At 38.3% G+C, this 22,575-nt stretch overlaps 1 protein-coding gene and 1 long non-coding RNA gene across 6 annotated transcripts in view; one reads left to right on the top strand and one right to left on the bottom strand.

Moving 5' to 3' along the window:
- UNC5D (unc-5 netrin receptor D) overlaps positions 1–22,575 on the bottom strand; it is a 301,553-nt gene that overhangs the window by 49,825 nt on the left and 229,153 nt on the right. For 3 of the 4 annotated variants that reach the window (XM_074981594.1, XM_074981597.1, XM_074981596.1), the window contains exons 8-10: positions 19,928–19,960; positions 9,090–9,275; positions 3,365–3,742 (exon numbers count right to left, since the gene is read on the bottom strand). In XM_074981594.1, the coding sequence (XP_074837695.1) occupies positions 3,365–3,742; positions 9,090–9,275; positions 19,928–19,960 (597 nt within the window). The remainder of the gene's footprint in view (positions 1–3,364; positions 3,743–9,089; positions 9,276–19,927; positions 19,961–22,575) is intronic. The other variant, XM_074981595.1, reaches the window with a different exon arrangement.
- LOC142004150 (uncharacterized) overlaps positions 1–22,575 on the top strand; it is a 233,621-nt gene that overhangs the window by 95,795 nt on the left and 115,251 nt on the right. The gene's annotated exons all lie outside the window — the stretch shown is intronic.

Here is a 22,575-nt window from a genome sequence, read left to right as displayed (position 1 = left end):
TTACTCAGTTAATTCCCAGTGAAAGTAGATGGTGGTTAGATGCTTTCTCTGCCTTTGAAATTTCCCATTTATGAAGCATTTAAAAAAAAATCTTTGACCCTTCACAGGGTGAATCCCTCCCGTACACACACACACAGAGTACATCTACATTTAACGGAAGATAGAAGCACTAGTGGTCAATGTTCCCGGGTTCGATTTAGCATGCCTAGTGGGGATGCACTAAATCGAACTATCACGGTACCGCCATCAACCCTGGTACTCCTGCCAGTCATGAGAAGTAAGAGAAATTGATGGTAGAGTTTCTCCCATTGACCTCCTGCTGTGAGGACAGTCACAAAAATTGAGTTTATATAAGTTGACTCCAGCTATGCAATTCTCATAGTATCTAAAAATCAATTTTATCTCCTTGTGTAGACCCCTTCTCCTTCAAGACAGGAAGAATTTTAAAGGGCCAGCACTTCATTGCCTGATGTTCACAAAAGTAGCTTGACATTTGCAAACGTAAAGTTGAGCATCATTCAGACATCTGCAAATTGGGTCTGAGCTTATTTACAGAGCTTAGAGGTGGCCTGAAATGATCACTTCACTTCAGTCAGAGATCTGATGCCATCTTTTAACCCAGAAGCATAAACATAGGAACAAGAACACAGTGACTATATGCAACTGACTTTCTGTGCCATCAGGATGAGAGCTCCACATTATGAAGTTAAAAAATGGTAAATTTTGTAGGCCCTAGAGCATTAGGATAGTAGACAAAGTTTCTATTTTTGACATTTCACTCCAGCAGTTACCTATGACTTGAGCAGTGAAGAACACCTGATACCTGACAGACTTATTTGATCACAGAAAAACCTGTCCCAAGTCCTCTAGTTATTTTGCATAACAAATACATGCATGACTTCCTTAACCTTTAAACTAAGTTTTGCTACAACTCCAAAATCTGCTGGGTTAAACCATCTTAAAAAAAATAGCCAATTTGTGCTTTCTTCTTTGCCCCCATGCTATCCACCTAAATATCTATGAATGTTATGAAGCTTGTGATCAGTAAAGGTTCTTATAGCTTGCAAACTTCAATTAATTGTTTACTGTTTTCTTGAGCATATTTTACTCAATGCTACATTGGCAAACATTTTATTTTTCTTTCAATTGAATCGGCTGGGCGAGGGGTGACTCATAAAGGATAGAACACTTTCAAAACCAAACGTAGATTTACAGAGATTTCCATTTCTTTTAGTGCAAATGTGTAATGCCAACAGGCAGAATCAAACCTGGGACCTAAGGAGTTTTGTACACAAACCTTTACAGCATGTGCTATAAACCCTCAGCCCATTAACTATGGCCATAGAACAGACTGATTATTCTCTCTCTAAGTGGTCTTGGGGCCAGAACAATACAACCAGAAGGTGTGTGGATTACATACTCTCCCTTGCTGAGGAAGTATGGCCTGAGCTTTAGAGACATCACAGTTGAGCCCCCACTTGTAAAATCACCAGGCGGAATTGAACCCTGGTGCTTTGGAACTATGTGTGAGAGGTCCATGATTCAGCTGTAGAGGTCCCAGTTTTGATACCTCCTCCCAACGTTACACACGCACAAAAGTCGTTGCAGATCATGGTCTGATATGCTTCCTGCTTACAACGGTGTAAATGGGAACCTGTTCCACTGAGACCATAATGGACTTACATTCTTTTAAAGCTAACAAAAGAGGAAGGAAAGAATAAATTCCAGATTCTTTCAATATGTCACCCTTGCACACCTTGAAATAGCAAATCAGTGAGATGCTACTATGATTTGCAATTGTCTGTAAGATTTTATTTCAGATTAGTGATACAGAGGAAAAAAGGATAATTTTCCTGGATCAAATACACCTTCACTTTATTTTCTTTGTGGGATGAACATTATTTAAAGTACTCTAATGCATGATAAGAATTCTTTTACCCATCATCACTTTTAATAGCTACACTGACTTATCTTTTTAATGTCCATTCTGAACATACAAATCCTCCATAGAAAAACAAATGCCCTGCATGCATTACAAATTGCTGTGTGCTATTATCACTTTTAATTACACATTACTAGCAATCTCTTCCAAATACAAACTATGTTTCTGATGATATTTTTAAGTGGCAGTGAAATATGAAGTGGAGGGCTGTAAATGGCATTTCATTCAAACAAACAGTAAGAGACAGGCCTGGATGCACAGAACAAAAGTTGTCAAGTGAAATCAAACTCTGGTCTAAAGTGAATCTCAAGTCAAGGATTGCTAGTACCCAAAAGGTGCCCAATTAGAACGGGTCTGATGCCATTATTTCCAGCTGACACATATACCATTTTGCCACAAAAAATATAAGCACCAAAAGGTATAGTCAGTTCCACATAAAGGCACGGGAACAGTGTAGTATGCTGTTGAAATGCAATTTTAATATCACTTATTTGATTCTAAATTAGTTTTACACAGTGGTGCAAGTTTAGCACTGGAATGCATTGCCTAGAGAGGTGGTGGAATCTCCATCCCTAGAGGTTTTTAAGTCCAGGCTTGAAAAGTCCTGGCTGGGATGACTTAGTTGGGGTTGATCCTGCTTCGAGGAGGGGGCTGGACTCGATGACCTCTTAAGGTCCATTCCAGTCCTATGATTCTATGATAAGTTTAAAAAACTCCATTTCCTTTTAGCACAACTACGTCCAGAAACTCACTCTAAGTTACAAAGCTCAAAAGCCATAAAACAATCAACTGTTGGAGATACGATCTGAACTCCTTCATTTCAAACCAAATTCTGATACTCAACCTAATAGTGAGCAGGCAGATAATTTGGAAATCAGGTACTATGGGAATTTCCTTTTAGAGCAGAGCTCAGAAAGGAAAAAACAAACAACCAGGGAAAAATCCAAAAATAAACAACAAACTAAGTATACTAACAGCTGTAGCCATGCACAGCAGTTTTCATTGTGAACAGTGGCTCTCCTCAATGGTCTCATCATTATGAGAGCCCATAGATTTTTTGGGAGTATCATCCTGATATCCATCAATGTTCATTGGCTCAGCCATTGATATAAGTAGACTGTGATGGATAAATTGGAGCTCCTGAGTGGAGCTCTGTGTTGGGATCATGAACCCAGTTAAAAAAAAAAAAAAAAAAAGGGAATCCTCTAGACTCAAGTTTCACATGGAGGAGGCCAGGAGAAGGTGTTGGATTGTAATAGCTCAGATGCAATGCCCACTTATCAGCATGGAATCTGGCCCTGACTGTAATCTTGGGTGTTCCTATCAGATTATTTATCATTATTTACATCACAAACACTGTAAAGCAAAAGGGGTTGGGTCACATCTTTCTTTTCCACTTTTGAAAGCAAATGATCAACCCACCTGTGTTTGGTATCACTAAACGGCCACCCAGGTGGCCAAAAATGCCAGTTGTTTTCAGCTCACTTCTTGTTGAAAGAGATGACAGATTCTGAATGTATGTGGTTTTGTTCCTGGCATGTATTGTGGTGAAGCCTCTGTTGTTCCCATGGGCAAATGTTCCAGGATGTGCCTTTCCATGATATTCAGCCCGCTCCGTCACCCCCAGGGAAACCATGAATGAACTCTGAACTTTGACCTTGATGTCTGACAAGGGGTTAAAGAGTGAAGATTCTGTCATGAGCTCTTTGTCCATGGGGTCTTGCAGGCAGATCGGTCCGCTGTATGTTCTGCTTACAGTCAAGTCAGGTTGCATGGATGAATTCAGAAGCAGTGAGTTACCTGCAGATCGGAAATTGAGTACTCAGTTACTATCTTACATACAAGGGAAATTGTTATGCACATAGTGGTGCCTAAAAAATAAAATGCTTACATCCTTGTATTTAATTTGAGAAATAGGGAAAACAGCAGAGGAAAGTGGAGTTCTACACACACATATAGGGAAAAGTATGTTCAAGCTTCCATTTTATGCTACATCTTACAATTTGGGAGTGTGGTCTAGTGGTTTAACCAGGGGACTGGGTGTTAGTGCCAAAACTAGGCATAGAACCTACAACTTCTTGTTCGCTGTATGATCTTGGACAAGTCTCTTTTACTGGAATTGTCAAAAGCCCTTTGGGCTTGCGCTCATAAATCAAGGAGGTGCTTTTGAAAATCCTACCTTATATGTTTAAAAAAATTGATAAAGATGGGAGTTGCGAGGCTAAATTAATGTTTGTAAAGTACCCGGAGATCCTCAGATGAAAGTTTCTAGACTAGAAATGGACAATATTCCATTTGCAAAGGTGGTTGTGCTAATCCTTTTGTTATTCACTTCAGTCCAAATTATAGGTTCCTTTTATGGTAATAATTCTGTGTCCAGTCTAGAAAAGACCTAGTTAGCTCTAGATTAACCACACAATTTTGGGCACCTGGTTCTTATGTGGTTTAACTCTTTTTGGCTTTAATGGGCAACTCACATCAATGCCAACTCACATCAGCTGAGGTTAGGGCCCTTGGTATCTATGTGCATCTAATGATCATTTGTTGCAATGTATCCATCCCATATATGGTACTTAGAACATAATGTGTCTGCCTCTTCTTTTCATGGTTAAGCTTTTAAAATCAGTGCAGGCAACATAAAGCATAAAATCATATCAGATTCTGGAAAATATTCTGTTTGGTTACACAAATGTTAAAGCAGAAATATTTTCTGATGTAGTTGCTTCTCTTGCAATGAGCTCTATATAGGCAGAGCCCACAGGCAACCTCGGTTAAGTGGATATACACAGGTGCCTAGGATCTGCTGGCACAACGTCCATTGCAGGATATATGCTTCAGTAATAAATCAACCAAATTTTATATCTGGCCAGTACTCCTCTACCACTCAGTTCTATGAGTTTAAGAGATCAGTTTTAAACAACCCAGCCTCAGAGACGTTCTATAAAACATAATATTTTGAGAACACTCAGATTTCGGGACACAAGATTTTATCCTTGTTTGATAATTCCTAAAGAAATATCAAGGAATTCATCAGACTGACATCTTTTTTCAGACTTCTCTACCACCACCCATCCAGCTTCCCTCTCCTCTTCTGATGTTTTCAGAAATCAGAGTCACATGGGGCAATGTCTCAAAAGCAATCGAACAATGCAATAGTTAAAGGATACTTACTGTGTTTTCTGTGATACAGGCAGAGTTAAAGTAAATATAACCCAGGAGTCAAATGAAAACACGTCTAAATAGTGGCTGGTTCAGCGAGCCTATAAGTAGGTCTGGATTCAGGCTTGAAAGAAACTAGGTTGACCAGAAATGAGGGACCACAATTATGCAGGAAATTTGACTCCCAGTCTAATTCTGGGTGCTGATTGACTCAAAGAACACCAGGGGAAAGAGGCACAAAATCAATAAATGTAAGGTCAAATTTTCAAAAAAGGCTTGCAATTTTTGAGGCTCCCAAGTTTTAAAAAGCATCAGATTTTCAGAAAGTACTGAGCCTAGGGATACTTTGAAAATTGGGCCCTTTTAATGTGTCTCAGGTTGGACAGCAAACATCCTTGTCAGTATCAAAAAGTGTTGAATTTGGATCACTCAGAAGCCCCATTCCAATATACTAGACGATCCTTTAATTTCATGCTTGGATCAACAGATATGTGTCTAATCTGCTACAAAAGCCTGAATTGTAGACAAATGTTCTGCTGCAGTTCTATCATCCACTGAATATTTTCCCCAGCACCACTGACAAATTAGGCAATAGACATCTTAGCTGCTTACTCATTGTGGGTGATGACTGCTCTAATGCATATTTCTAACCAGATGCTGCCTTTGATATGATTTCTCTTTAAAATTATACTTATTTTCATTTAAAGTCTTTCTTTGCATCTCTCACCATTTAAAAAAAAGTAGGAGTGGGGGGAGTCATACCAAAGATCTGGCTTTTAGTTACTCTTTATAAAATGATGTTGCCGTTACTATAACACATTAGCAGAGATTCTTGGTATATTTTCTCCTGCTCAGATGCCATTAAAGAAATGGAGTATATTTGGATGTTTGCATACATAAGAACATACAACTGACTGTTCATAATGATTAGTTTCTGATGTAAAATGAATACTCATCCACACCAGCTTTCTCCTCCCAAAATAAGGCAATTCGCAAGTTTCACCATTCCTCAGTTAAATATGATATAGATAGACTAGATAAGAATTTGTCGTTTTCTGTATGTATACTGTACTTAACACACTCCTACTGACAGTGGTGTCAGATGGCAGAACAAGGAGCAATGGTCTGAAGTTAAAGAGGGAGAGGTGTAGGTTACATATTAGGAAAAACTACTTCACCAAGAGGATGGTGAAGCATTGGAATGTGTCGTCTAGAGAGGTGGTGGATTCTCCATCCCTCAAGGTTTTTAAGTCCTGGCTTGACAAGGCCCTGGCTGGGATGACTTAGTGGGGGGTTGATCCTACTTGAAGCAGGGGGCTGGACTAGATGATCTCCTGAGGTCCCTTCCAGCCCTGTGATTCTACGATTCTACTGCTAATATATCACATGCTAATATCAACAGAACTAGTCCCTTCTTCTAAGGTCACATCTACACAAGTTACTGTCGGAAGAGATGTTCTGATAAAGCTTCTATTGCCAGATCGCATTTACACATAAAAGCAGATTGATCTTTTGATGCACTGTTGACAAAAGGGCCACCAGAGCATATACCCGGCTTTTTTGTCAACAGTTTCTTTTGACAAAATGCATTTTGAGTGTAGATGCTCTGCGAGTTTAGTTGACAAAACTCTCTAGTGTGGACATATCTGAAATGGATGAGGGATTACTAAAAAGATTATTCTCAACTAGAAATGTTACGATTTGAGAATATCACATGAAGTCATCAATTAATGAATCCAAATTGTGAATAATGTGGGATGGAGTCTTCTCTGCTACATGTGGATCAAAGTGTTCCTCTGGGATAGCTATTACTGCCTCAGCGTGAAAAAGTTGACCACGGGTTTGCTCTAATTTATGCCATATCTCCATTGTTCCCAAAGGACTGTTCCACTGCTAAAATTTGCAGATTAGAGCTGCTCTTTTCCCCCTCAGTTCTCATACTTCTGACATGTTCTTTTCCTCTTGGTATGGGAGCTGAGTGTGCTAGTTTTACTCAAGTTACACGCCATCTTTCCCTATATATTGAAGTCAGGTCAGGCCTGGCCTTAGGGCAAACTGAGTCAGTTGGTTGCCTTGGGCCCTGCCCTGTGCCCAACAATCAGGCTATATTCGCAGCAAGCCACCTTGGGCACAGCTCAGAGCCAACTGTGTCATTCCTGAGAGCTAGTTTGGGGAAATAGACTCTGTCTCTCTATAGTTAAGGTTTCCAGTTTTAAAAGTTATGCCAAAAAAACCACCCAAAATACACTGAAGAGAAAAAAAAAAAGACGTTTCCAGTTTGAGGGAGGATACTGTAATTCCCTAGAGGTCTCTCTGTCCAACTTTTAAATCATGATCATCACCACGTTATCTGAGTATCTGACTCTCATTCCTAATGTGTGGCGTTCTGAGAAAACCAAAGCTGTAATTGGCCTAAGAACAAATGCCACAAATCAGAAGATCATATATGTAGTTAACTTGTGGCCAAAATACATTAAATAGCAACTTATAGGTACGGTTGAGAGGTGAGGTTTAACCTGCACGGCTATGTCTACTTGAGAGAGTTTTGTCAACAAAACTCATTGACAGTCCACATTACAAATGTGTTCTGTTGACAGTAAAGCCTCTGTTGACAGTAAAGCCACAGAATGTGACACCTGTGTCAGCAGTGTTCTGTTGTTCCACCTAGAGGCAGAGTGCCTTTCTCAATAGAATCTGTCGACAAAAAGCCAGCGTGGGCGCTCTGGAGGAGGCCCTCTGTCAACAGACAGGGCTTCCAGAACACTGGGCATCCCTGACTGCTGTGCTTCTGGTTGGCCGTTCTATTGAGAGAGCAGCAGGGCAGAGTGATATGCTTTTGTGTGTGACCTCGATCTGTCAACAGAAGCTTTTTCAGAAGATATCTTCTTACAGCAATTTCTGTCAAAAGATTGCTCTTGTGTAAATGTAACTCATGCGAAATCCTCAGGCTGGTTTGAGGTTTTTTGTTTGGATGTTTCTGAGTTTTTTAAAATGAATATTTGCAAACAAAGAAAGTAGTTGCAGCAGAACTAATGAATTCTAAAGTAAAATAACTGTCTGCATACACTTTTTAATGCACCTCTGCCAAAGGTGTCTGTGCAACATTGAAACCATACCTAAATCCCCACACAAAACCCAAAACAAGATTTTTAAAACAAACCAAGTTTTCAAGTGAAATAAACTGATCTCAGACAACATGAAAAGATGTAATGAAAATTACATACCACTTTTCAGAGGCAAGGAAATCAGTAAAATTCCTCTGCATCCCCAAATTGTATTTATGGATGCTCTGTGGAGCATGTCTCTCTTGGAAAGCAGAGTGTGTCACACCCCACCAACGCATCCACCCACCAACAATAAGGCCAGGTTCTACTTAAGAGTACTGGTCCCAAACCAAAGAAATACAACATTTTATATAGATCTCCACTGTAAAAAAATCTCATTTTTTTCGTCCAAGGAAATATTTCAGGAAACTGACTGCTTCTTAGTGTGGTATTTTATTTACATCTTGTAATATCTATCAGTGACTTTTTAAAGTCCTTTTACAAAAAAAATGAAACAAGTACATAATCACAACTGTTTGTCTTGGGGTATTTAATTTAAGACTATAATAAATGAAAAATTAATCACCTTCAGTTGGGAAACAAAAACAGAAGAAGTCGGAACTTCAGTATATAGTAATTTCTGCATTTATTAGCAGTCAATGCAGTAGGAAAAGCTACTAATCTACTCATTACTTCTGTAACACATGGAAGGGGAGAAGCTGAGGCAAACAGAGACCCATCGCTTTTCTGCGTTCATATAGAAATTAGTGTCAGAGGCAGGAAAAGATCTGGGAATTCTAACAGGCAGGCCCAACCCTTGCCACTAGCCCACACACCTTGCTCTGCACAAGTCAGTTCTGGCGGCTCGCTCATGCCTCCAGATACATCATTCTCTATCTCTCAACAGAAGCTGTGAGGGAAGATGATGAAATCAGAATACTAACCTTGCCGGACTGTTTTAAAATTAAATGTTTGGAAGCCTCCAGTCAGTGCAGATGAATCAATCACATCCACACCATACTCGCTCTGGCTGCGTCTGTAGAGCGTGATGCCAACAACCAGCACAGCTACCGCAATAACCGCAGCCCCCAGGCCAGAGTACAAGGCAATGTCACTGGCGTTCTCGATATCTGAACAGAGAGAAAAGGTAGGCACCAGATTAGCAACACACATGCTCCTATCTCCTCCCTCTAGAAACTGCCCACACGAGAATAGATTTGTTTCTTGGTACATATGAAAAGGAAAAAAAAAAATTAAGCTACAGCATTTGGGCTCTGAACACATGCATGGGTGTCTATTTAATTTTCACCCGCTCTTTCACTGTCCTAACCTCTAGGGCTATTTAACAAACGGGGAAGGAGTTCAAAAGAAAAACAAGGACAACTGGAACATCAGGTACTTGCAAGAAATGACGGTTGTTTCATCAGACATTTCATGAGACTTTGGCTTAGGCCAGAGGGGTCAGCCTTTGCAGGTCCATGAGAGAACAGGACTGAATGAAAAAATCTCATCCTAGCTTAGTCCTCATCACTTCAGTATATGGAACAGATCTGGGGGGCAGTGTGGGTACAACAGGGGTGACAAGCATCACTCCCCATTCCAGCCTAGGGGAGATTAAGGGCTACATTATTTGCCCTTGGTAAAAGGGTAGACTCAAGCACAATCATAGTTAGAGATAGGTGCTCTCTCTCACTGCTTTCCAGGGATGCACAGGGTTTGGGGTGGAGCCCTGCAGCTCATCCTGGAGGGAGCAAACTTGATAGACTGATGGATGAAGTAAAGATTTCTTACAGCACCCTTTCCAGAGGCTTTTTACTTCGAGAAGAGGTGAATCCTCCCGCCTCAAAACACAGAGCAAGCTAAGGAGTCAGCCAGCCTACAGGGCTTGCTGGTGTCCTACTGAGCTGATAGGATCTAAGCCATCCTCTTGGATTCCTGAAAGCACTCTCCACCAATGTTCCCTCTGGTCTTTTCTATTCATGTGCAGTTTTCCCCATCCACACGTGGAATATGTTTTTATGTACCCTGAGGCATACATGAGTGTGCATGACCAGCAGAAACAAAAACTTAACTGTGTGTGATCTGCTAATCAGCTGGGCAGCATTTGAACCTGTTCTGAGCATCTGCACAAGTGTACAGCTTACAGGGAACACTGCTCTCAGCCACTGAAAACAGATAAGAAACCCAATATTGCTTATCATCATCATCAGCAATATTAGCATATGGGCAATTTATAACCACATTTTTGAAGTTTTAAAACTCTAATAGCTGGTGAGAGAAGCACACATGGGACTTGCAATTCTATATAACAGAGAGGTTCGGTCCCACTATGTGTGATCAAGTGGGACCTGGGAGAAAGTGAAATTAAATTACTTGACAAGACACTTTGTGGGCCCTTAGATAATTTCCCTCATGCCGAACTCTGCTTTAGTGTAAGAAATAGTCATGTATTTATTCTGTAAAGCTTTCGCTGTCTCACAGAATGGTTGTTGCATTACCAAATGCCTAGTGGAAGAAAGTGTATTATTTTAAACAAACAAATCATATTGAAAATAAGTATGAATCGGAATTTCAGACAGATATTTTCATAACTCAGCAGTAAATGGAGAATAAATTGTGAAGCACTGTAACAGCACAGAGGAAGAATGCAGTACTGTATAGCAGTCCAGTGGATGGCCTTTTGCACCACTTAATTTTTAGTCTCAGGGTTTACATGGTGTGTTCTCTTGTGCTGAGCACTGCACTGGTGGGAATTCCACCCCAAAAACTCACTTTGTATGTAAAAACCAGATGGCCAGATAATTTTAAGAGAAAGAGGACAGAAGGAAGCTGGTGACGTGTTGAGAAATTGTGTACAGAGACCTAATTTGTAGGAGAAGTTGCTTTTTCTGGTTTGCCATTTACTTTGTAAACAAAATATCAGGCACTTATCTTGCCAGGAATGCACACCAGCTATTCCCCCAGAATCAACAGTGGAATATTGGGAGACCCCTAATTTCAAGTGAGCTGTACAATAGGAACAAGCAGTTAAAAAAATCAAAATAAGATACTTGGTGTTTTCAGTAGGCTAAAACAAGTGGGGCTACTGGTTACTGATCTATCCTGTATAGCATCTAAGTCAAGGACACAGTTACAAAGCAAATGTTGCTAAGAGAATCTCCATTTACCTAAAACCATTCTCCTTGGGTTGTATTATTTAAGCTACATCTACACTATAGTCTTGACTGATGCTCTGAGATGGATCCATCAGTGGTCAATTTAGCAAGTCTAGGAAAGACTTACCAAATCCATTGCAGATCACTTTCCAGTCAATCTTGTTACTATACCCCAGATGAGAAGAGCAAGGGAAACCATTTTGTACAGCCTGCAGTATCTTGACTTTAAGGCACATGAACTCCAGCTACATTGTTCTATATTCTAAGCCACATAGCTTAAGTCAACTTTCTGCTGTATTGTAGATGTAGCCTTAGTAAAGCGACAGACTCTCGAGTTAATCAGAGTGACTGTCAGGCTCTTCCCCAGAAGAAAAACATTTACAGTGGCTCTCCAGACACAAGTACCAAGTACACCAAAATCTCCAACATGTTCATACTCATGTACTTGATTCTGAGGGAGACATGCCCCTAATGGATTGCAACCGTGTGGTCCAGGAAGATCTTTGAAGAGTTCAAATCTGCTGTATGAAGGGCTTTCCCCAAGTATAGATGGTTAATATTTTCTGGCACTTTCAATGTTAAACTCCACACGGGATAATATAAAGCTACATTTTAAGGAAACAAACACTGTAACAGAAATAAAAAAATAAGTAGCAGAGAGGAAGCCGTGCTAGTCTATACACTATCAAAACAAAAAGCAGCCAAGTAGCACTTTAAAGACTAGCAAAATAGTTTATTAAGTGAGCTTTCGTGGGACAGACCCACTTCTTCAGACCATCAAAAAAAAAAGTGTGCAAGGTCCTGACATGATCATTCACTTACTGTATTTCCATCAAATACCACCTTTATGGTTTTTTCTGCAAGTGGCACTAAGGTACAAAGGTCTCTCTTTTGGGACAGAAGATCCACATGAAAAAAAAAAAAAAAGCGATGACAGTATATTTAAACCATATGAGGTTCCCCTTGTTATTTGTGATGGTAACCTTCGGCAGTCTTTACTTGTAAGTCACATTTTGGGCTAACTAAATGGCTTCTGCAGCAAAATTTTGTGGAAGGTAAGTTTTTTTATCCCTATGATAGGCAGGGAAAAAATGGAGGAGGTGTTGTCTTATACAACAAAAATGTATGTACTTGGACTGAGGTTGAGATGGAAATAAGAAACAGACTTGCTGAGAGCCTCTGGGTATATTTAAAATGGGGTGAAACAAGGGAGATGTCATGGTCTGATCTAGTATAGACTATCTAACCAGGAAGGAGAGGTGGACAAGTCCTTTTTAAACAACTAAGAAAATCATCCAAAGCACACCTGCCAAAAGGCTTTTTTCTTTTTTTTTCATATGAACATAACCAAAATTTCTGCCAGTTTGGATTATATTAGACAGGTTGGGGGGCACCAGCTAACTGCAGGGACGATTAGTGAGGCCTGACATAAAAAGTTTGCTCATCCTTGATTTAAAATCATCTACATAATCTATAAAAAGTGGGAACTAGGTTAAAAAAGGGGGGGTCGGGAAGATAAATATAAGCACAAAACACACATATGTAGGGGCAAAATTAGAAAGATGAAGGCACAAAATGAGCTCAATCTAGCTAGAGACATACAGCATAACACAAATTCTACAAATATATTAAAAGCAAGAAGTCCACTAGGAATAGGGTAGGTCAATTGCTCAACAAACAGGGAAAAACAAGAACAGACATTGTGGAAACGACAGAGGTGCTTAATGACTTCTTTTGACAAAATGACACAAAATGGGACTTTAAAAATATGGAAATAAGAGATTATCAAATTATCCTTTTTTAAGCCTTATTTTGTATGTGTATGGGGTGGGGGGGTACATGTGTTAATCAGAAACACTTTTTTTTGCCAAAATTTCTGTTTCATCAAAAAGCCATTTTTATTTGCAAAAAATAAATAATTTTTGTTTACAATTTTAATATTTCAGGGAAAAATATTCCTTTCCCAAGCAGCTCTATAGAAATAGTACTTATGTGCAACTGGATAAATCATTAGCTCTGACTGAAGTTTGCAGAATTTTACAACATTGATATTTGTATAGGAGTTTCAAGTTTAATTGAAATAAAAGCCAGAAAGAGATTTTTATCAACCTTTTGTCTTTTTTTTTTTTTGCCAAGCTACAACGAATGAAAATTTTTCAAGTTTCAAAGTTTTGCAAGGCAAATTCCCATCTCTTTTAAAGTTTGGCAACAAAGGCACAGATATTTTTGTGAAAGGTATGTGATCTCCCTCCAGGTTTTGTGACCAACAGCAGAACAGAGATAGACGGAGCATGTATGTTTTCATATTTTGATAATGGAAAAGGGGAGAAAGGCATATATCAAGAATATGTTCCAAAAGATGAAAGAATTAAAAAAGGAAATACCATTCCATTTTGTTAGTAGTCTTTGTGCAGCTTCTTTCCTGAGTAATATTTTTCTGATGTAGATGTAGAAGAATAGCTTTATGACTAAGATTAGATCAGCTATACAGATGCTTAAGAACAGACGTGGAAAGGAATATGAAATGATGCAAAACAAATCATCTTTGGGGTCATGACGTTTCTTAATGGATTTTGTATTTCACAAAGAAAACAATCATTAATCTTAGCCATGATCTCAATTCAACCATTCCGTAGCACAGGTTGTCACAGTTTTTTAAAAAAGAAAGATGTTTCAAAAGAAAAAGAAGAATCAGGTGTCAAATCAGTGATTTGTTTTGTTTTTAATTTGAGGTGAAATCAAACCCTAGCCCACATAAGATTTAAAAATAGCTGGAAATTTTCTAATGGCCATATGGTAACTGCATGACATTTGATTTTTTGATTCAATTTTGTTTTTTCCTTCTACACAAAGGTAGATTCTCTCTGTCACTCTCTCATGACAGGAAATGGCTTGGGATTAGCACGTGAGGGTGGTACGTCTTTTCATAGTGTGACTGGTGAAAGCATTTTTTGGCAGTTGCCATACAGAATAGGAAATGGGAGGTAGATGTAAATATAATACCTGTCATTTCATAGTCAATATTTACAAAGCACCATTGTAATTACGGCATATTTCCTTAAGCAAGTACCCAATTTCCCCCAAAATGTGCCCAAACTTTGCAAAAAATAGTCTGAGAAGAATTTGAAACATTGTCACTGTAGTTACGTAGTTATCATTCCATTTTTACAGATAGGGACCTGAGGCACAGAGGGATCATGTGACTTGCTCAATGTCACACAGCTCCAGAATCTGAAACTGAATCCAGATCTCCCGAGTCTCTGCCATTACCCACAGAAGCAACTTTCAAACTTCGGTTTTGTTCTCTAATGCCACAATACAGGAAAGGAAGTGCACAAATCAATGACATTACAATTTCTTCTCACTTCTTTGTCCATGAACATCTTTGCTCTTAGATATTGGACACTTACAAGCTATTCGTGTCTTATATTTTGTGGACATTTAATAAGCCAGGAGATGTGTTGTTTATTATGAATCATCCCAGAGTGGTATATGTGATGTTGCACCCACAATTTTTTTATGGAATTATGCTTTCAAACATGAATATGCCTAACTCAGAAACGCTTTAGGCAAAATATATCACACAGCTTATTACTGGAAACCTAGTGATCTACTGAATGTTTCTAATTTATTTGTGGATATGAATCATTTCTGGTTTTGATGTTTGAAGTATAAACCTGGTTACTGATCTAGACATGGAAAGCGAGGGCCATTAGTGGTACTTAAACTTAATAGCACAGTCTTGGGGACAAGGATCTCTGAAGAGTCATGCTTCTCCTCTGAGCCTGGACTGTGGTTGGTCCCACAAAGGCATATGACCAAGTCACCTGATGCTGGAAACCATTTTGGACACTATACTTTTCCACTGAGCATGAGAAAAGTTTGAACCGAACCTAAAGGATTTGTGCCTGGGGCAAAATATATCCAAAGGCATGAAAACAAACAACTGAGGAAAGTGTCACATGCCAGGAGACCCCTATTTAACACACCTAAGATGACTGCTGGAAACATCTGAGAGTTGAATGGAGGGAGGATCAGGCCCAAGCTGGGAAGCTGTTTAGTTTGTGAGAAAAGGTGATTAGATTTACTACTTGGGAAAGAAACTGCATGTAATAATTTTCTTAAAGTAGTAAGCATATTTTGTTTTATTTTGCTAAGTAACTTAGTTTGATCCGTCTGCTATTACTTGCAATCACTTAAATCCTACTTTTTACACTTCATAAAATCACTTTTGTTTATTTATAAACCCAGTGTAAATAATTGTTACAGGGCCATGGGGTGGAGAGGGCAACAGCTGTGCATTGCTCTCTTTCAGTGATAAAGGGAGTGATCAATTTATGCGCTCACATGGTATAAACATTATGCTTGGTGAGAGATTTATCTGGGGTGTTGGTCCCATTGGGGCTGTGCACCTGGGTGCTATATCAAGTTGCTGTGACTGAGCCTTCCCAGAGCTCAGTGGATCTCAGTGTGTGTTGCTCTGCTGTGAGCTGTGACCCCAACTCTGAGCCTGTACTGAGGGAGACCATATGTTCTGGCTCAAAAACACAGGTTGGTGAGGTGCCCCAGAGGGCAAGTAGGTGGGCTCAGGGGTATTTTCTGCACACCAGGTGACAGCCTCAAGGGGATCTCTGTGACTGAACCCATCAAAGTATATATCATAGGGGGCAGAAGTAAGTGTATGAGCTCTCCACAACTACATGTCTGTCCTCTTGAGAGCTATGCTGATGTGTTCAGTAGTTGTTTGAAATATAATGTTTAAAGGTATCCTTTTTATACATAAAAGTGGAAAATCTTAATTCGTTCCCCTCCTTTGAAATAGCTTAAATTCTGACTGAGAACATTCATACCTCCACCAATAATAAAAATCAGCCGCTGGTAGATATACAACACCAAATTCAGAAATTATCCCTCATTGTCAAAGCAGGGTATGTAAAACTAAGCATTTTTTAAAGAGCTGTCACATTTTAAACACTGTTGGGGTAAAAAATCATTTAGAAAATCCCTCAGCTGTGTTGCTAATAGTAATTTATAATTCTAAATTCTTACATTATTCAAAAAAATTTACTTAGACAATTTACATTCTGATTATCATTCATTTTAGACAATAAAATAGATCAGTCAGTTTCACTTTTGGTTTCCACATACTAGCACAAGACTGCCATGTTTGAATTACAAGTGCTAAAGAGAATATTCTAATAATAATTGAAAGGATTTGGGAGAAAATGCTTAACATCATTAGAAATACAAGAACAATTAACATTAATGAAAAATGTTAACACACACACATACACAGGAGGACCTAAATTTGATGGTTCTCTTCTTGGTATAGGATTTTTTCTAGGTTTCCTTATTTTAATAAGGTGTTCACTGTTGTGAGGTTTTTTTTTTAGAGGTGACCTCAAAGTGACACTTTGGTATCCACTATTTCTTCATTAGAGATGAAAAGACTATAGCAAAACCATAAACAGTTAAGAAACAGAAAAAAAATCATTAGATATAACAAGTTAAAGAAGCAAAATGTTATTAATTTTGTTTCAAGGGACATGCTGCTGATAAAAAGAAGTGTTTATTCTTTCATTTCCATTCAGAGCACAATTATTTGTTTCCAAACAACCACCAAAAATGAAAAAGAGCTCACTTTAATCTCTTTTTCTATTCTCGCCTTTTATGCACAATTTCTTTCCCTTAGGAGAATGAAGATTCAAGAAAAAGGAACTGTGGAATTTTATTTTAATACTTTTGTGTTTTTGTGAGATACAACAGAAAGTAAACATTTGACGTCAACCAATTATTATTTAATGAATTGCAGCTACCTGATCCAGAGAAGGCAGTGACTTTCTTGCAGTACTAAGTTTTTTTTTTAAGCAAGATACATATTTGTGGTAATCATAACCAATATTTCACTCTACCTACTGACACTGTTACACAACATTTATTGAAAGCATATTTGATGGTAATGAAGTTTCTATTAAATGTGATTAAGTTTCATAAAGCACCTGAAGATAATTTAAGATGTGCAGAAGCAGAAAATGAAACATTTGGTTTAGTACATTAGGAAATATAATTGATTAAATTATCTAATTTACAATAAGTGCTTTCCATGAGCCATGGAGGGCACATGCTTCCTCCAGTTTGCCATTATAGTTTGTTGAGAGATAGCAAAGATTTCTCTTGCATTTATTTTCCCTCTCCCTACACTTCGTTCTCCTTTTGTATTCCTGGTAACTGGAAATCTGTTTCTCCATACACCCATTCCTAGAACATGTGAAAGTCTTAAGAGATATGCGAAACAAGTCAAAGCCAGAGAACCACATATAAGGCTGTTCAGCAGAACAAGCTGTTTCTCAATTATCTTCAAATTGACTGATTTTGCGTCAGTGATGATTAATGTAGTCTTAAACTAAGCACCCTATTTCCATTGAACAGCAACAGGAACCTTATGCACTAAAACTGACTCTCTTACAATTTTTAATAAATCAAAAAATAAAGCAGTTTGACTTATTCTCTTTTAGGATCCAACAGTTAGGTAGGAGGTGCACAAATAAAAAAAAAAGAATGCAACAATTGCTCAAGATAAGATACAAAATTTATCAGCAGTACATGGCAGCAGTGAGATGAGCCCATACAGACCAGTTTAGAAGGGCAGGAAAATGCAAGCCACACTTGGAATGTTTGACCATTTGCTTTTGATTCTGAATATCCATAGAAACATTTCATAATTGGGAAGAAGGACATCATACTCAAGGACTGTGTGCAAACCAAGAAATGAAATGTAATAAGGATGATCATGGAGGACACCCACAGAACTCCAATGTGTCACAGGATGAGAAACTGAAGGCCGAGTGCCTTCAGCCTGCCAAGAGGAACAGCTACCTAGGAGGGTAATTTTTCTCTCATTACTTTCATTGCATCACATTTTTGCAGCTATTAAATTATGCATCTCCAATCTATGTGGATATAATGATTATCAGTGGAGATGGACTTTTAACCAAAATGATTCTTTCAGAATGCCTATTTTTAATGTACAAAATATTATGAACAGAGTTTACTGACTTGCCTTTACGAAGCACCATGAAAATTAACCATCAATCTGACATCTTTATGTATACTATATATACACTGTATGCAGGCCTAACAATATATACTGTAGCTATAGCTGCTTCTACACTCACTCTCCTGTCAGAGGTGGCATGGTAATGAGGCAATTTGAAGCAGGCTAATGAGGTGCTAATGTGGCTATTCAGCACTTCATTAGCACAATGGCAGCTGCATGAATTTCAAAGGGCAGACTTGGAATTGCAGATTGACAGTGTAGATGGGGGCAGCTTTGAAATACGTACCCCACTCTGACATTCCCTTATTTCCACAGAACTAGACTAGAGTAAGGGAATGTCAAAATGGGGTGCCTATTTTGAAGCTGCCCCCATCTACACTGTTGATCTGCAATTCAAAGTCTGCACTTCAAATTCCTGCAACTGCCATTATGCTAATGAGGCACTGAATATGCATGTTAGCACCACATTAGCCTGCTTCAAATTGCCTCACTACAATGCCACCTCCAACGGGAGAGTGAGCGTGTAAAAGCAGCCTACATCTACACGACAGAGATCTTGCTAAAGAAGCCCTTCTGGAAGATCTCTTCTGAAAGAATTTCTTTCAAAAGCATGCATCCACACACAAAAAAAGATGATCAAAAGACTGATCTGCTCTTTTGAAAGAGAGTGTCCACACAGCCCCCACTCTTTCAAAAGAATGGGCTGGGGATTGGAAAAAAAAAAAACCAGCCTGCAGGACGTTTTCTTTCTAAAGAAGCTTACAGGAGGAGGTGCTCTTCCTGAAAGAAGAAAGGAAGAGCAGTTTTGGAAGGAGTGCTGCATTCTATCAATTTACTTTAGAAAGAACACTTTTTGTGTGTAGACATTCCATGGGATCTTTTGAAAGAGCCCTCTTCTTTTGAAAAATCTTTGGAAAGAACTTGCTAGTGTAGACACAGCCTGTGGACTAGGATTCCCAAAGCATTGCCAATAGTTACATACTCAAACCCCACTGAATTTTCTATGGGATTTGAGTGCCTAATTCACTGAGGCACTTTAATTTATAAAATGTGTCCCTTAAACCTGGGACTTTCAGGTAAATAATATGCACTTACAGGGAATCTCTCAAAAACAATTTAAATAAAGTTTTACAGATTCATACTCAAAAGTAACGTGTCTGGAAACAGATTTTTTCCCCCCACAATACACTTTGATCAAAAGTATAATCAAAATATCTTCATTTAAGTTCTGGACATTTTAGGGTGCTATAAAGGAAGGAAACCTATAATCTCAAAACATTCAGCTGGTTGGGGAAATGTTTTATTTATATATTTTTAACCATAAAACCACAGTAGATATCAAGAGAGAAATTCTAAGGCAAGCGCTACAACAGAAATGGCCCATGATATGACTCATAACTCCTGAAGAATAGTCACATTTTTATATTTAATGTAAAAACTATGATTACTAAGAAGAGGCTTTTTAAACCTATTTGTCTTTCATACAACTTTGTTTTATTTAGCTCTTAAACAAATGAAGCAGAATGAAAGAGAAAAATGAAAATATTTACCAGACAAAAAATAAACTTACTTTGGGGTTTTATTTCATGAAGAGGTTTTTTATCTAAAAGAGAGAGAAAGAGAGAGACAGAGAGAAAGTTGCACTTAATAAATTTACTTGGCGTGTATCTATTTCCTATATCACTTTCTGTCTCACTCTACAAGTGAAATGTTTTCTCCTTATTTGCTGAAATGACTTTTTTTTTTAATGTTGCCCATATTTTCTCCATCATTTAAAAGAAATCTCTTCCAAGACACACACACACACACCACACACACACACACACCAAAGTTCGCTACTCGACTAACTTCATCAGAGCTCTTACAGATAAGAATCATCTATATCTCTCAATGAAATAAAGGAAAGGTGATTACTATCAAATATTTGCTTAACTACAAAAAGTACGTTTAAGATTCATTTTGTTTATAGATGCAATGCAAACAAATACAAGCATACGTGTGTGTAGTTATAACTAGCCATTCATTTGCTAATATATAAATTTCCTCATAGATTTTAGAAGTTACTATTCTTATTTCTTTATTTTAAGTACAGTGCTGGTCTCTCCACCTCTCCTCCATCTGTCTCACAAACACACAAGCATTGTATTTTGTGGTTCACATCTACCACCCGTAACTCATATGAATATCCCATTGAATTCAGAGTACCAGTTTGCATGAGTAGCTTTCAGTAAAGCTTTTTTTTCCCCTAATAAACAGAATGTAACTTGTGTAATTCATGCAAAATATAGTTAAGGCCAACGTCTTTCATGGGATTCTAAAAAGACACATGTGGCTAGGATAAAATAATAGAGAAATGGGTATAAATCTCTCTCTGGTTGCCTGGCACTTTGAAAACTTCTGAATGAGTGAGCTATTCTATAATTTTCCATTATGAGGTTTCTTCGTTAGAAGCTCTGATATTACCCATTGTCAGAGACAAATTACCTATCTAGATGGACATGGAAAGAGATTATTAACTGTAAGGTGTTTTTTGTTATTTTTATTGCTAAATAAGGGTTAATGCCACAGTGGCAAACAAAACTAAGGGAAATTCACCAGTTTTTTGAAAGTTTCATTGTTATGCCCTGCAATTAAATGCTTATCCCTTTTCATATTTTCTTTAAAAAAGCTTTCAGATGGAAAATTGGGTATATAAATGGTGACTCAATCACAAATCATTGAATCTGAGATGGAAACAAACATTCCCCTCCTGCAAATACAAATTACATACTACAGTAGATGTGAATAGATATGAAAACAGTTTGGTGTTCTTCTGTTACATGGCAGAACCAGAAGCCATTTGGCCAAATTCAACATGGCTGGCTGAGCTACAGAAAAATAAAAGGTTTGGGTACTTATGAGCCACTGACAAAGGATTGATTGTAGTGCATCTGTATTCTGGTAAACTTTTGTGAGCACAGGGTAAGTGGGGAGAATTTTTTTTTAAAGAAAAAATATGCAACTTCAAAGCGAATAGGTAAAAATCATACACACACACACCCTCCTTCCCCATGGCATCTACAAAGAAATCCACAAAAGGAAACTATACAAAAGAATACTGTTGTAGAATGACCACTGAAATAAACATCATATGCACAAGAAACAGGTGAAAAAAACTTTGGACTTTCGCTAATGAAAGTGATCTGTCATCTTTGCATTCACAAGTCAATCTGTGTTTTTCTCAAGTTTGGTGATGCCATGGAAACCTTTTCTAATTAAAACACACAGACACACACACACAGTGTGTCTGTGTGCATGTTAAAAATAAACCACAAAACTCTACCCTCATTCTGTTCATGAGTGGAAGGCAATCTGCTGTTTAATTTGCAGAGGCCAAGAGACAATGGACTAGCGCATTGCTTCTCTACTTGTAATGCCAACCCATCATGTTGTATCTTTACTTTACAAAAAACAGGTGTCCTTTTAAAGCAAGAAGATAAGTGCAAATGGTGAAATGAACCTTTATTTAGCTGGCACATATTTCATTATTTTGCTGCTGTTGGTCTGCAAGCTTGTTTGAGAGGTCACGTCTCATTGCTAGACCTCATTGGATATTTGTGTATCACTGACAATTAACCACTTTTAAAATATTCTGGCCTCTCCTAGCTATTCTACAAAGCTCATCACCACAAACTGCTTCTCCTGACCAAGCGCGTATGAACTTGGCATTTATATGTCTTGATATTGTGTTCTGTGATAGATGACATTAAATTTTTGCACGTTGGCTATGCCTGACTGGTCTGTGAATACTGTCATCACACACACACACACACACACACACAATCTATGGTATGTTACCATACACACTATAGGGTAACTTGGTCTGGGCACTTGATGGGAGCCCCAAACTCAAAGAATTTCAGAGGAGATTGGACCACAAACTAAAGGATTCAGAAGACAGAAAAAAATCTGGGCCATTGGAGTAAAATAGCATGTATGACCAAGGAAATATTTTCCTACATTGTGATAAATATTTGCATAAATTAGTATAACTAAAAAAGTCATTTTCACTTTCCTGAAGGTTTAAATAATTAAAAACATGGTAAGAATGGCTACACTGGGTCAGATCAAATGTCCATTTAGTCCAGTATCCTGTCTTCTGACAATGACCAAGGCCAGATGTCTCAGAGGGAGTAGACAGAACAAGTGATTCTCAAGTAATCCCTCTTCTGTCACCTA

Source organism: Carettochelys insculpta, chromosome 31 (genome assembly GCF_033958435.1).
Source record: "Carettochelys insculpta isolate YL-2023 chromosome 31, ASM3395843v1, whole genome shotgun sequence".
Taxonomy (NCBI): domain Eukaryota; kingdom Metazoa; phylum Chordata; order Testudines; family Carettochelyidae; genus Carettochelys; species Carettochelys insculpta.
This window is presented reverse-complemented; position numbering and strand designations above follow the sequence as displayed.